Source organism: Peromyscus leucopus, chromosome 6 (genome assembly GCF_004664715.2).
Source record: "Peromyscus leucopus breed LL Stock chromosome 6, UCI_PerLeu_2.1, whole genome shotgun sequence".
Classification (NCBI taxonomy): Eukaryota; Metazoa; Chordata; class Mammalia; order Rodentia; family Cricetidae; genus Peromyscus; species Peromyscus leucopus.
Window position 1 is genome coordinate 70,680,779 of NC_051068.1, and position 14,304 is coordinate 70,695,082.

Here is a 14,304-nt window from a genome sequence, read left to right on the forward strand (position 1 = left end):
CTTGTGATTACATTTAGGGCCCCATCTGATGATCCAGAGTAGGCTGCCCACTTCGAGGTCCTTCATTTATTCATGTTTACAAGATCTCCTTGCTATATAAGACGATGTCTATATATTCCAGGCACTGAGATATGGGTGAACTTGGGTTTGGGAAAGTGAGCTATTTTTCAGTCCCCCCAAAATGAGCAGCCCTTCCTAAAGCATCTCCCTTCAAACATGGATCCCATTGATTCAGTCTGGTCAGAAACTCTGCCCTCAGCTAATATCACAGTGTGAGCTTCAGCTATGTGTGGGGAAGGCATACCATCCCAAGGCAGCTGCTGCTTTTCCCAATCTTGGGTCATCCTGGAAGAAATGCTTTCCTGGCCTGCAAATTCCTGAGAGCAGGGAAGGGCTTGCATTTTGTCCCCTTCTGGGTTACAGTTTAGAAGCCAGTGGAACTGAGTCTTTTGCCACATACTCCTCTGACCACCTACTGTTTTCCACGCATGCTCAGGATACCGATTTGCTGAGACACAAAGCCAAACACTCCCCCGAAGGAATTTAGGATCTTGCAGGACAGTTAAATCAATACAGGAGGGAATGATAACACAGAGCAGGGGTACAGTTGTTGTTTTGGAACTTGAGAATGTGGTCTGTTGTCCTGAAGAGTCCATGTAAGTGACGGTGGTTGTGGGGCATGTGAGCGAGCTTCCCGGAGATGCATTCCGATGAATCCCACCAAGGAGAGAAAGATACCTGAACCTAAAAAAGGATTTGGCCACATCAGGGGCCTAGTTGGGAATCGCAGAGACTGGACAGGGCCATGCTGTGTCTGCAGAGGTGACTGATGAGAATTCCAGTACCGTGGAGAGATTGGAATGTGACAGACCGACCAGAGACATTCCCTTGTCTTGGGACAGCTTGAGCCTCCAGGACAGCCATTCCTTGCCCATCTGCGTCAGAACCAATGTCCCATGACCAGCAGATAAAAACCTTTGGAATCTATTGACTTAACAGACCAACCCCAAAGCGAAGACTGTCATGAGCAGCATCTTGGACCTATAGAAAAGCTTCTCCCATCTGTCTATAATCACCTCTCAGAGGTGCTGACCAATGTATTTTAAACTTGCCTTGATTTATGACTGTATTTGTTCTGTAAAACTTCATGAAGCTGATTTCACATTGGGATATGGAATTTGGGGTAACCCAAATCTGTATTCCTGGGCCATGGTCACTCAAATAACTCCGGAATAAACTATCTCTTGTTCCCTTTAAGATGAGAGATACGGGGGGTTGGGGATTTAGCTCAGTGGTAGAGCGCCCTGGGTTCAGTCCTTAGATCTGGCGGGGGGGGGGGGAGATACAGGTTTTACACTGACAGGTGAATAGCTTGTGAATTTAGTCAGAGGTCAGGGTGAAGCAGGGATGGAGGACAGAAAGGGGTAATTTTGCAATTCAGGGGTGGAAATGAAGCATACCTTTATAACTTTATTTTTTGAATATTTAACAACAGTGAAATGTTCATATCGTTTGTTTAAGATGACACGCGTTTGTCATTGTGGAAATTATTTCCTTAAATGCCTCCAAACACCATTGGCCCGTCCATGATCTCCACTTTAGAGATGACGATCATCTTTAGAGATGAAGATTCAACGTCTGCCACAGCCTTGCAGTGGTAGGTGGGCAGAGCCAGGACTGAGCCTGTGACTGTCCGCTGGGTTTCCAGTTCTCCGTACTCGACATATGATATAGATGTCATTGTGAAGGTAAAGGAGTAGAGAGCCTGGAAAGATTTGAAAGCATAGGCGTGACAAACTATCCCTGGCGTGGGGCGGAGGAGTCTGTCCCTGCATGGTTTCGGAGTTGAGCTGGAAGCAGAGTCAGGTGATGTAGCATGAATCTTCAAAGTTCTTATTAATAAAATCAAACCTGAGACGAGTTATTGGGGTCAATACTGGTAGATCAGAGAGAGAGAACAAGCCACAGCTATCTCACCTCACTAGTTCCTCAGCTGGTCCTGTTTCCTCAGACTGGAAGCCTCTGAGTCCTCATCCAGAATGAATCTCAGCTGAAATGTGCTGCTTCAAAGCCTGAAAGCTTAACCAGCTGAATGCTTAACCAGCCACATGTTTCTAGTTTCTGGTCCTCAAGCCTTATATACCTTTCTGCTTTCTACCATCACTCCCTAGGATTAAAGGCTTGCTTCCTGGGATTAAAGGCGTGAGTCACCATGCCTGGCTCTTTCCAATGTGGACTTGAACTCACAGAGATTCCAGATGGATTTCTGCCTCTGGAATGCTAGGATTAAAGGCGTGTGCTATCACTGCCTAACTAGTGGCTTTTCTGTTCTCTGACCCCAGATAAGTTTATTAAGGTACACAATATTTTGGGGAACACAATACTACCACAAGCTGATGCAGTGTGACACTGAGCCCTGGGCATAGCATGCCCTGGGCATCACGTGTTTCCTGTCCTTCCCCTCTGAGCTTCCAGTATGGACTGTTGAGAGTTTTCTCCCTAAGTATATGAGCTTTGGGGTCCCCTTCATACTTTTGTCTTGACACTAGTCGTGGGAGTTTGGGCAAAATACTCGAGTGTCCTTGCCTGCTTTGCGAGGTTGTGATGATCCCTCACCGGTCGGCAGACTGAGCTTAAGAAACATGCTATTCTCATTTCCAAGTGTCACAACGGGGCCCGGTTGATCCCACCTTTGCCTCCTTCAGCCACAGACTCTCCTCATGTCCTTCATCTCTCTCCAGCCATCCTTTCTAGTTTAGGAGTTCTCCCATCGATTTTTTTATGTGAATGATAACTTAAACCTTGATCTTTGTGTGTGTGTGTGTGTGTGTGTGTGTGTGTGTGTGTGTGTGTGTGTGTGTGTGAATGAAGGTGCCTGCAGAGGCCAGAGGATGTCAGATTCCCTGAAGTTACAGGTGGTTGGGAGATGCCTGACATGCATGCTGGGAACTGAACTCAGGTTCTCTACAAGGGCAGTCTGTGCTCTTAACGGCCGAACCATCTCTCCAGCCCCTTCTCTTTAATGCATGGGTAGATTTCCTCCAGACCTGTCTTCTGTTGTCCTTCTAGCTGTCTGCCTAGAGCTTCCCCACAAACATGTCTGGCTGAGCCACCTCAATGAATAGGCTAAAATTCCCAGCTGCCAGAGTGTTCTCTAGGTCCAAGGAACCTCAGTTTCTGTGTCAGCAGGGACTTGGTATAACGTCTTGGCTCTAGAATTGTCAATTGTTTTTCTCGGCCGTCATTTTCTGCCTTACTGAAATCGACCACTATCTTCTAGTTCTGTGGTTCTCAACCTTCCCAATGCAGCGACCCTTTAATACAGTTCTGTGGCAGGCTTTCTTGGACTGCCAGCCCCCAAATCATGACTCAGAGACTTATTAATAATTATGAATACTCGGCTTTAGCTTAGGCTTGTTTCTAGCTAGTTTTTTTTTTTTTAACTTAAATTATCCCATTTCTGTTAATCTATGTGCTGCCTGGGGGTTCATTTGTCTTATTTACATACATACGCACATACATGTCCATCTGTTTTCCTGTTTCCTCCATGTCTGGCTGGCATCCGGCCGGCTTCCCTTTTCTCTCTGCCCGCCAGCCACACCTATCCCTCCTCTGCCTAGCTATTGTCCGGTCAGCTTTTTATTAGACCAATCAGGTACTTAGGCAGGCAGCTGAAATAGCAACACATCTTTACAGAGTTAAACAAATATTCTATTCCACAACACAGTTTCTCGTGTTGTGTTATTTCATAGCTGTAATTTTGCTAGTTATAAATCGTAATATAAATGTTTTCTGATGGTCTTAGGCAATCACTGTGAAAGAGTCACCAGCGTTCAGAACTGCTCCTCAGGCCAGAGGCTTCTTCCTCTTGCATTTTCCAAATGCCAGGTCACCAAATCTGTTTGACTGTACCGCTCACCCTGCCAGCCATCCCTACACCTGTGTCCACTACTACATTTGTCCTAGCTGAGGTGGCCATCAGCTGTATAAAAATCCGCACCCGTGAATAACACCAGTTTTGTGGCTGATTTTTCCTGGAAACACCTGGTATTATGAGAATATTCTTTCCTTAAAAGTTTATTTATTCGTGTGTGTGTGTGTGTGTGTGTGTGTGTGTGTGTGTGTGAGCACCATGACTCAGGTCAGAAGACAACTGTCAGGAGTTGATTTTCTGCTTTTACAGTGGATTCTGGGGATTGAATTCAGGTCCTCAGGCTTGTTAGCAAGAGACTTTACCTCCTGAGCCATCTGGAAAGCTTTGTTGTGAGAATTTTCAAGAGACTGAATTTACTGATTTTTTTTTTTTATTGTCTGATATGAAAGTGGCGCACTCCTTTTGTTCCTAAATCATTGTTACTTTTTAATTTATGTGTGTATGTGTGGGTGTCCGGAAGCCATTAGAGGGCATTGAATCCCCTAGAACTTGAGTTACAGGTGGTTGTGAGCTTCCTGATCAGGTCGATAGGTGCTAGGAACCCAACTCAGGTCCCTGGAAGAGCATCACTGAGCTATCAGTGAGTTTTGATACCGACCTTAAAAAAAAAAAAAAATGTTACTACTTTGTCCTTGTTTCTCAAACCAAAAAGAGATTGCAAATGTTTTATGAGGCCTAGGATGGCCTGTCAAAGACAGTGGTGAGAATGAGGACAATGACAGGAATGTCACAGGTGAGTGCTGTCCTTACACCGCCTGTGGCAGCTGAGGAAAGCCTAGAGGTCTGGAGAACTCCTCCTGGTCTTCCCAGACCACAGTAAGAGCCGAATTCTGTTGCCCCAGCTCTGGGAAGTTGTGTGTGTGTGTGTGTTGTGTGTGTCTGTTGTGTGTTGTGTTGTGTGTGTTGTGTGTGTATGTGTGTGTGTGTCTGTGTATGTGTGTATGTGTGTGTGTATGTGTGTGTATGTGTGTGTATTGTGTGTGTGTGTGTGTGTGTGTATGTGTGTGTGTATGTGTATGTGTATGTATGTTGTGTGTGTTGTGTATGTGTTTTGTGTGTATGTGTGTGTGTATTTGTTGTATGTGTATGTGTGTATGTGTGTGTGTGTGTATATGTGTATATGTGTGTGTGTTCGTGTGTGTGTTGTGTGTGTGTCTGTGTTTGTGTATGTGTTTGTGTGTATGTTGCATGTGTTATGTGTATGTGTTTGTTGTTGTGTGTGTTTGTTGTGTGTATGTGTGTGTATGTGTTTTGTGTTGTGTGTTGTGTGTGTGTATTGTTGTGTTATGTGTATGTGTTTGTTGTGTGTGTGTTGTATGTGGTGTGTGTTTGTATGTGTTTGTGTGTGTATGTTGTTTTGTGTGTGTTATGTGTGTGTATGTGTGTGTGTGTGTATGTGTTGTGTTTTGTTTGTGTGTTGTTAGTTGTGTTTGTGTGTATGTGTTTTGTGTGTTTATTGTGTTGTGTTTGTGTTTGTTGTGTGTATGTGTGGTGTGTATGATGTGTGTTGTGTGTGTGTGGTTAGGTGTGTGTGGGATATGTGTAGTGTGAGGATGGTGTGTGTATTGTAGGGGCATCGTTGCTGTAGTCTTCTTTGGCCTGAGGGGTGTGATTAATTATTGTTACAGCTGTGTGCTGCTGGAGAGACTGTAGGCAGCAAGTCATGTCGTTTGATAGGAAGAAAAGATTCGGGCTTCCCGGTCCCGGGAGAGAGGTTGCCTGCAGTACACTTCGTTGGTGGCAAGTGAGTCCTCACAGTCCTGGGAGAGAGTGCCTAAGTGAGAAGGGCCGAGGCAGGCCACCGCTGTTCCTGCTAAGCCAGGGACCCCTGACTACCTTAGAACGTGACACGACAGGCTGTTGTCATCCCAGATTTCTGGTGTGGGTGGGCCATCTTGGCTATCTTTGGTATCTAACTGGTTTGGCATCTTGCTTGTGAATTGCCTTAGTTTCAATTCATGGTGCAAATCTGCATGCTTAGGGGTCTGCTTGGCCAGTAATAGCTTTGATGTAGTAGAAAAATCACTTATGTTCTGAGAACTTTGGGGCTCAACCTTTGAAGCAAAGTTCACTGAGATGGTGGGTGCAAATGTGCCGTCTCCACACAGCCTTGGGCCATGCTGAACTTTCTGCTCATATCTGAGTACAGGTTGGAAGGACCCCGTCATCCTTGCGGCTCTGAACAGGGAATGAGGCCCTGACCAGAAACTCAGTGAGCCGGAGAGGTTGGCTAGGAGTCTGTTAGCTTATTTTCTGTTGCTATAGCGAAACGCCAAAGGCTAGGTTCTTGATAGAGATGTATATTTGGCTGGCAGTTCTGGTGACTAGATAGTCCAAACAGCATGTACTTGGCTGCATTACAATGCAGCAGAGAAACAGAGGGACCTTGTGACATGCAGGAAGCCAAGCATACAGGGTGGTCTCACTTTCATGATAACCAGCTTTTGCTAGAACTAATTCCTGAGGGCATACGTAATTAATTCTGAGAACGATGACCTCACGTTCTAATGATGTTGCATTAGACTCTACCGATTTAAGATTCCCCCAACCCTCAACATAGCCATACTGGAGACTTTTGAATGAAATAATTTGAACACAGAAAACTCTGGGAAACACATCTGGGAGGGACACCGTCAGGAATGACTTTTCCTCACTTCCCCCCTTTGTTCACTCCTTTAAAAAGTGTTCTGCTTCAGTTCCTCCACTCCTCGGTGTCTCAGGTGTCAATGATCAAGAGGATTAGGAACCGGGTGTAAAGCAGGCTTTCCAAGACCTTGACCCAGTTAACAGGCTGTCTTAATTTTACTCATTCAGAGCCTCTCTTCCAGCCTGAGTGATGAGAATAGCACCCCTGGGTCGCTCACCAGCGCAGAGGTAATAGACAGCTAGATCCCTTTCCTTGACATCTACAGGAGAGTCTACTTTCTGATACAGAATCAGAGTCTCTGTGACTTCTATCCATATACACAGTTGGGTTGGAATTTTAAAGTAAATTAAATGAAAATAAGGGAAGAAACTAATGAATTGCCACGGAACCCTATGGTCAGATCATAGTAATAAATGTTGAATTTCAAGATGCTAACAAGGTCTAATTCCTCAAGTGTTAAGAGGAAAGGTGAGCGTCACTGTATATTACTACTGATAATGGTCTACTTACCACTGACCATGAGCACACAGTAAGCCCAGACATTGCCTATCAGACGCAGGGGAAGGAGCAACCATTTTATCTTCAGCAGTCTAGAAGTTTAGCGAGGTAATTAATTATGAGGAAGGGGGAAGCCAGGTCTTCTGGGCGTTCAGCTAATATAGAAAAGCCCTTTCTGCTCGAGCCAGGGCTGCACCTACGTAGTATATCATCAAGCACGCAATACCCTATATGCTCAGCCACTCCCACTCAGATGATGAGTGCACTACTTTTTCCAACCAGGTCATAGCATACCTGCAGTACAGGCCAGTGATGGGCGTGGCACCCACCACTTCCGGCCAGATTTAACAGACTCAGCTAGTCGTTCCAGCCCATCTCGAAATACCAACCATACCTCAGCACCATACCAGTTGAGAGACTGCAGAGCTTAAGGATGGCTAAGTAGACCTGACCTGAAAGGCAGTAATTGCGTGAGGGGGACTAGAAAAAGCAAAGACTGAGCGCTAGTCCGCAGCTAACATCAAAAACAATCAAGCAAAAAAAAAATTCCTTAAACACTAAAAGTCACAGAAGCAACACCTGGAGGAACCCCAACAGGGCTCGTCGCTGCTCGGCCATTACCCCGAAACCGACCCCTTCCGAGACGTTAAAGACCACGCAAAGACAGAGGCAAACAGCTCCTTCTGGGCACATGTGGTGGCTCTGAAAAGAGCCTTTGGTGGGATGGAACCGAGATCGAGAGCTCAGGCCCGCTCCCCGCGGATGCGGCGGGCCAGCTGGATGTCCTTGGGCATGATGGTGACGCGCTTGGCGTGGATGGCGCACAGGTTGGTGTCCTCGAAGAGCCCCACCAGGTAGGCCTCGCTGGCCTCCTGCAGCGCCATCACGGCCGAGCTCTGGAAGCGCAGGTCGGTCTTGAAGTCCTGCGCGATCTCGCGCACCAGGCGCTGGAACGGCAGCTTGCGGATCAGCAGCTCCGTCGACTTCTGGTAGCGCCGGATCTCGCGCAGCGCCACGGTGCCCGGCCGGTAGCGGTGCGGCTTCTTCACGCCGCCCGTGGCCGGCGCGCTCTTGCGGGCAGCCTTGGTGGCCAGCTGCTTGCGCGGGGGCCTTGCCGCCGGTGGACTTGCGGGCAGTCTGCTTTGTGCGAGCCATGGCAGAGATAGAACACACCGAGAGCAGTAGCGCGGGGACATGCCCGGATCCCCGGCCGCCGGTCTTTATAGGCGCACGCTTCCCGCGGGCGGGGCGGAGACAGCGACTTGAAAGTCCCGCGCTGACGGGCCATTGGCCATGACGTCACCGACCCCGAGCCCGCCCATTGGCTCGGGCCTGCCCCGCCCCCGGTGCCCGGCCCGCCCCTCGTCCCCCCTGCGGCGAGCTGACTTGACAACGCGCCCGCGGGTGGGGCCGCCTCTCGCAGCTGCAGGTAGACGGCCGCTCCCAGCTCTGCCAGGGAGAAGCGCGCCCGCCCGTCCGCCCTCCCAAGTCACAGAGTTAGTGCTCAGTGCCGCCCAGGGCCCCACCATCCCGGGAGCTGGCCGCGGCCGTCACTGCGAACGGGACACATCACCTATCCTAGACTTTGCCGAAGGACCGGGCGGGAGCGGCGGCTGGGTGGGACTGACGTCTGGCCTGGCCTCGACGGCCGCCAGCTTTAAGGGAGGAGCGGGAACTGTCAGGAGTGCAGGTGGGGAGCCAGCGCGCGGGACACCTACCGGGGTGCGCGTCGGGCTGACATATGGCGCTAAGTGCTTAGGACGGTAACGCGCCCGCTCCCGCACAGGACAACCAAGACCGAGCGCAGTACCTGGGGCCCGCGGACAAGGGTGGGGAAGGCGCTGGGGACGCGCAAGGCGAGTGGCAACGCCACAGCCTACACTTTGGGGACGGGCCGGCGAAGGCCACGACGCCGGTTCCGTGACACAACTCTTTAATCTGAACCAGTGGGTGGCTCTGAAAAGAGCCTTTGAGTTCGCGGGCGTCTCCCCGAGACGCGGGCCGTCGCCAGCAGCGGCCTCACTTGCCCTTCGCCTTGTGGTGGCTCTCGGTCTTCTTGGGCAGCAGCACCGCCTGGATGTTGGGCAGGACGCCGCCCTGCGCGATCGTCACTTTGCCCAGCAGCTTGTTGAGCTCCTCGTCGTTGCGGATGGCCAGCTGCAGGTGGCGCGGGATGATGCGCGTCTTCTTGTTGTCGCGGGCCGCGTTGCCCGCCAGCTCCAGGATCTCGGCCGTCAGGTACTCCAGCACGGCCGCCATGTACACGGGCGCGCCGGCGCCCACGCGCTCCGCGTAGTTGCCCTTGCGCAGCAGCCGGTGCACGCGCCCCACCGGGAACTGCAGGCCGGCGCGCGACGAGCGCGACTTGGCCTTGGCGCGGGCCTTGCCGCCTTGCTTTCCGCGACCAGACATGATAGCAAACACACAGACTCTCACAAACAGGAAACTGCACGCCAGCGCCGCCGCCTCACCCTTTTATAGGCAGAGCCCCGATTGTCCGCCCGACGCTCTCATTGGCTCACGCGCGGCCTCACACCCTGGCCTATAGGAGCGTGCACACACAATCCGCTCATTTACATAGCCCGGCTCCCTCGCCGCCGCGCCGCCGCCGCCGCGCCGCCGCCGCCGCCGCCAACGCGCGAATCACGACGCGCGTGGCCGGAGCCCTCATTTGCGTGCGGCCGCTGGAAGGAAGGCCCGGGGCCTCGGCGGCGCACCGGCCTGTCGCACTGGGCGCGTCCCGCCGTCGGTCGCCTCTGCCGGGGCGGAAGTGGGCCGAGTGCGCCCCGCCTCCAGCAGGGCCGGCGGCGAGCGCGGGCGCAGCGGTGGCTCGGGAAGTGTGCGGGGTGTGGGTGAGGCGGGTGTACCCCGGCGCGGGCGTCCCGTCCCAGGCTGGGCGTGCAGTGCGCTGGGCTGTCAGCCGCGTCTCTGTGCGCACCCCCGGCCAGGCGGCCCTGCGCCTGCCTGCTGCTCTGCTGCCTGGGCAGCTGCCCGGCTCACCAAGTGTTTTGATTTGTGTACTGATTCTTTTCGTGGTAGTTTGGCATGTTCTGGGATGTAGGTCAGGGTTAGTGTGCTTTTTGGTATGCACGGGGGTCTGTCAGCACCACGCAAGGAATTGAACCAGATGTAACCACACAAATATTGCTCCTCGTGTTCTCTTTGCCTTAGTTTTCCACACTGTCACCTTTTGCAGTGACTAACATCTGGCTTTGCGGCTCTCTAGTGAGTCAGCCGAATCTTCTCTCCACCCAGCCAGCTGTTACATTGTTTCCTTGGCTCCTGTCACATTGCTGCCCCGATGGTGTTGGCTGCACTTTTCCTCCCAGAATCCCTGCAGATCGAGTTCAGGCCACCTTGGGTATTTGTGCTCCAAGTTTCTAAAAATTCAACAGGACACACTTGAACCACTGTTGTATAATTAACTCCCAGGGGACTTCCTAAACAAGTGTGACGACCCAAGGGCATGGAAGTGGTGTATTGGGCTGTTTGACTTCAGCACTGAGCTACTTCAGGAACCTAGTCCCTAAAGAAGCAGGCGCTTGTGCTTTTCAAAAAAATAAAAAGACCTCTTGTGGCCACAGGGTAACTGAAAGCTTGGCAAGTCGTTGTCCTCTATTTCTCTTCCATGGTAGCAGATGAGGGTAATTGTCCACGGAGCTGAAATGATCATTTTGTATGAGAGTGGTGTCCTCCCATGATGACAGCAGTATGGACTTCCCACCTTGCAGGGTCAGAACTGTAGCAGTGATCAAAGAGATTGCACATCTACCAGGACTGCTTCATTATGCTAACCTCGTTCCCGCCACGGTTTCTCCTCTGCTTAAGGGTAAAGCTCACGTCAGTATCCTGAAGATGGACTTGGGGTGTCACTGGACCTGTATGTGCCCCCTTTCACAATACAGCCACCCTGACTATCTATTTTGATTTTCTCTTGAATTTGGATGAGTGATCGCACCTAGCCAGGGTTTCTAGAGCCTAGGCCTTTACCATAAAACCTTGGTTACTGTAATGAGGAGTCCATCTGCTAACTGTGTTTGGTTGCGTGTTCTAAGGACACTGGCCTAGGTTTATGACTTGTCTTTGTAACACGGCTGAAGTGAAGGTTATATTGACAGTACCTGATTGTGTTCCCTATTGAGTGAAGGAACAAACACTGGAAATAAGATGATATCTCTGTTGAGGAAAACAACTTGGAATGGGGGAAATGCATTTTTGTTGGAGATCTTGGAAAGACTGTGAAGCAGTCAGTGGCAGAATGTGGTGGCGCAGGTGGCCATTTACACAGTGACATGTGACAGCCCTGGCTGTACTGGATTTGCTTATTTTAGCAAATACAAAATGGCTTCAGTGCAAGTGTATTTCCAGGAAACCGTCATGTAAGACCGTGTAGATGAAATACTTGGCAAAAGATGCCTATGACAGGGAGCAAAGCAACTGCACAGATCACCCAATGCTAAGGGCTTGCGGACAACGCACAACAGATTGGCAGTGGGGACATGAAAGCTAGTCCTACACCGAGGAACCACAGGGGTCTTCTGGGGTGTGCTAAGGAACTCGAGGCCCACATAACTGTGGCTAAATTCCATGTTTTAAGTGCTTGCTCAGAGCCTCACGCGTACCTTTCTTCTCTGTCTGTGTTTAACATGGCAGTGGACGCTGGCTTCATGATACGCGTGTCAGACATTGGTAGGGGCTTCACAGAAACCAACTTCCAACCAAAAGGCTAATCACGTTATCAGTCCTCCATGGGGCATCTTCCTTGAAGTCTCTGTTTTGAATAGCTATCTCCCCCAAATGGAAACATTTTCTCATGCAAAGCATGGAGGCTCAGAAGACCCAGGAAACAAAATTGACAAGCCCAGAAAACGGCTGAAACAAACGTCCCAAGACCCCGCCCCAGGGTTTTACAAGGAGAGACGATGTGATCAATCCGGGGATGGAAAGGTCAACTGTTGGGAAATTTCCGGAGCTTCAAGGATGCATTTTCAAGAGTTCTCTCTTGTACCTGAGTAGGCTTCTTAGTGTACACTGCCTTCGATTCACCATGCTCCTCTACACTTCACCCACACTCATAGGTAACCCCAATAAAGCCCACCGGCTCCCCAAGCTAGTCCTGGTTGAAACGGTCTCTTTGGTGGTGGTGCCGTATCTGGGGTGAATAGGTAGACGTTCACGTTATACAGGGTAAGAGGTCTGTGCACACAGGTAAACGCAGGGAAAGCAGGAAAAGTTAAACTCCCACGCTTAGCTCTTCGGAGGAAGGAGATGCTTACCTGTCTTCCACCATGACCGCTGGGAAAGGATGGGTTTATAACCTGGTCACCTTTGCTATGTGTAGGGCCAGGCTTCACCTCACTCCCCCGGAATATTGTTTATCCCACTCACCCCCCTACCTCCACTAGATCTTGAACCTTGCTTTTCAGTCCATAAAACCCATCCTTATGAGAGATGTCACTTGTACCTTACAACAGCCTAAGTGACTTCTCTGCTGTGGTAGGCACAGCCCAATCCTGACTCCCACGGCATTATGTTTACCTCAGTCATTCTCCCGAGACCCTTACCATGTTTCTGAGTCAACAGTAACCATCTTTATGGAAGAAGGCCTCTGTACTTTGTAAACAGTTTCTATGTAAACATGTCTTAAGCTTTGTTGTACTCACAGGACTGAGCTAATTGTCATCAGGAAACCTTTTTCAAAATTGTGTTTAAATATGGCTAAAATAAACCACCAGGTGTCACAGACTCCAGAAGTTTGGCCCAGCCCTGGCTAAGTTGGGCTGGACAGAGTTTCACTTTTACCTCACCGATTGTTTCCCTGCCAGCCATGACACTTGCAGGGTCTTCCACACACTTATCTCTAGTGAAGATTAAAAAAAAAAAAATCACGAAATACTCTGGTATTAAAATGATTTCAGAACCTCAACCTACTTGTGTGTCTTTTGTATTCATACTTGAACTTAATGTTGTTGAAAATAAACTCTGGAGTAGAAGCTGAGGAATAGGGATGTCGTTGTTTATGGATTTCTTAGGTAATCTCAGCCCTGGTGTGAGGCTAGGCGTGGGACCACAGACCACTGGGGCCTGCTGCCTAACAAGTGTGATGATACTTTGTGCGCTAACAAATAAAGCTGGCCTGAAGATCAGAAGGTGGAGCTAGCCATTAGTTAACCACAGAAGTCTGGAAACAGGAAGTGATATGGCTGGACAGAGAAAGGAATATAAGGCGGGCAGAGACAGGAGCTCAGCCCCTTTTTCGGTCTGAGGAGTCTTGGGTAAGAGGTGACTTTGGCTAATTCCTTTACTTCTCTTTTTACTCCATATCTGACTCTGGGTTTTTATTATTAAGACCAATTAGAATTCTCGATACAAGCAAATCTAACTGAAACTAAGCTCCGGGTTCAGTGAGAGACCCTGCCTCAAAGGAAAAAACAAAGAGATGCAGAGGAATGGAGATAGACAAATAAAGTGAACCTCTTGCTGTGTGGAGAGCGCACATCCACAGCTAAGTCATATAAAATGTTTTTCACCCTTATCTCAAATGTCAGTGAAGTCAGTATGACTAAATTAGATATGTTTAGCATATTTAGAATGTGTAAACGTGTGCTTTGAATTGTAGCTTAGTAAATGTAACATTGCATCCTAGTGTACTTGACCTAATATATGACTCCTATATTACTGCAATTAAATTTTTTTGTTTTTCAAGACAGGGTTTTGTAGCTAGAGTTTTCCTGCCTTGCCCACAGTCAAGACAAATCTTTGTCACCCGCCAGTCCCACAGCTGTTCAGACCCAACCAAGTAAACACAGAGACTTATATTCTTTACAAACTGTATGACCATGGCAGGCTTCTTGCTAACTGTTCTTATAGCTTAAATTAATCCATTTCCACAAATCTATACCCTGCCATGCCGCTCGTGGCTTACTGGCATCTTTTCATGCTGCTTGTCAGGGTGGCGGCTGGCAATGACTCCTGCCTTCCTGTTCTTTTATTTCTCCTCTCTGTTAGTCCTGCCTATACTTCCTGCCTAGCCATGGGCCAATCAATGTTTTATTTATTGATCAATCAGAGCAACTTGACATACAGACTATCCCCCAGCACAGCCAAGTGCAGACCATCTCAGACACCTGCACTCAGGCCCGTGGTCCTAATCATCCTCTATGCAGACCTGCTGGGTAAAGCCACGAGGAACCCGAGAACAGGCTCCCACAGGACATGCAGAACA

General features: G+C 49.5%; 1 protein-coding gene and 1 pseudogene across 1 annotated transcript; both read right to left on the minus strand.

The window, feature by feature from the left end:
• Nucleotides 1-7,774: 7,774 nt before the first annotated feature.
• Nucleotides 7,775-8,389, minus strand: LOC114682394 (annotated as a pseudogene).
• Nucleotides 8,390-8,995: 606 nt separating this feature from the next.
• Nucleotides 8,996-9,540, minus strand: LOC114682405 (histone H2A type 2-A). The gene has a single exon (XM_028856276.2). The coding sequence runs from the start codon at nt 9,489-9,491 to the stop codon at nt 9,099-9,101; it is 393 nt and encodes a 130-aa protein (XP_028712109.1). The 5' UTR covers nt 9,492-9,540; the 3' UTR covers nt 8,996-9,098.
• Nucleotides 9,541-14,304: the final 4,764 nt, after the last annotated feature.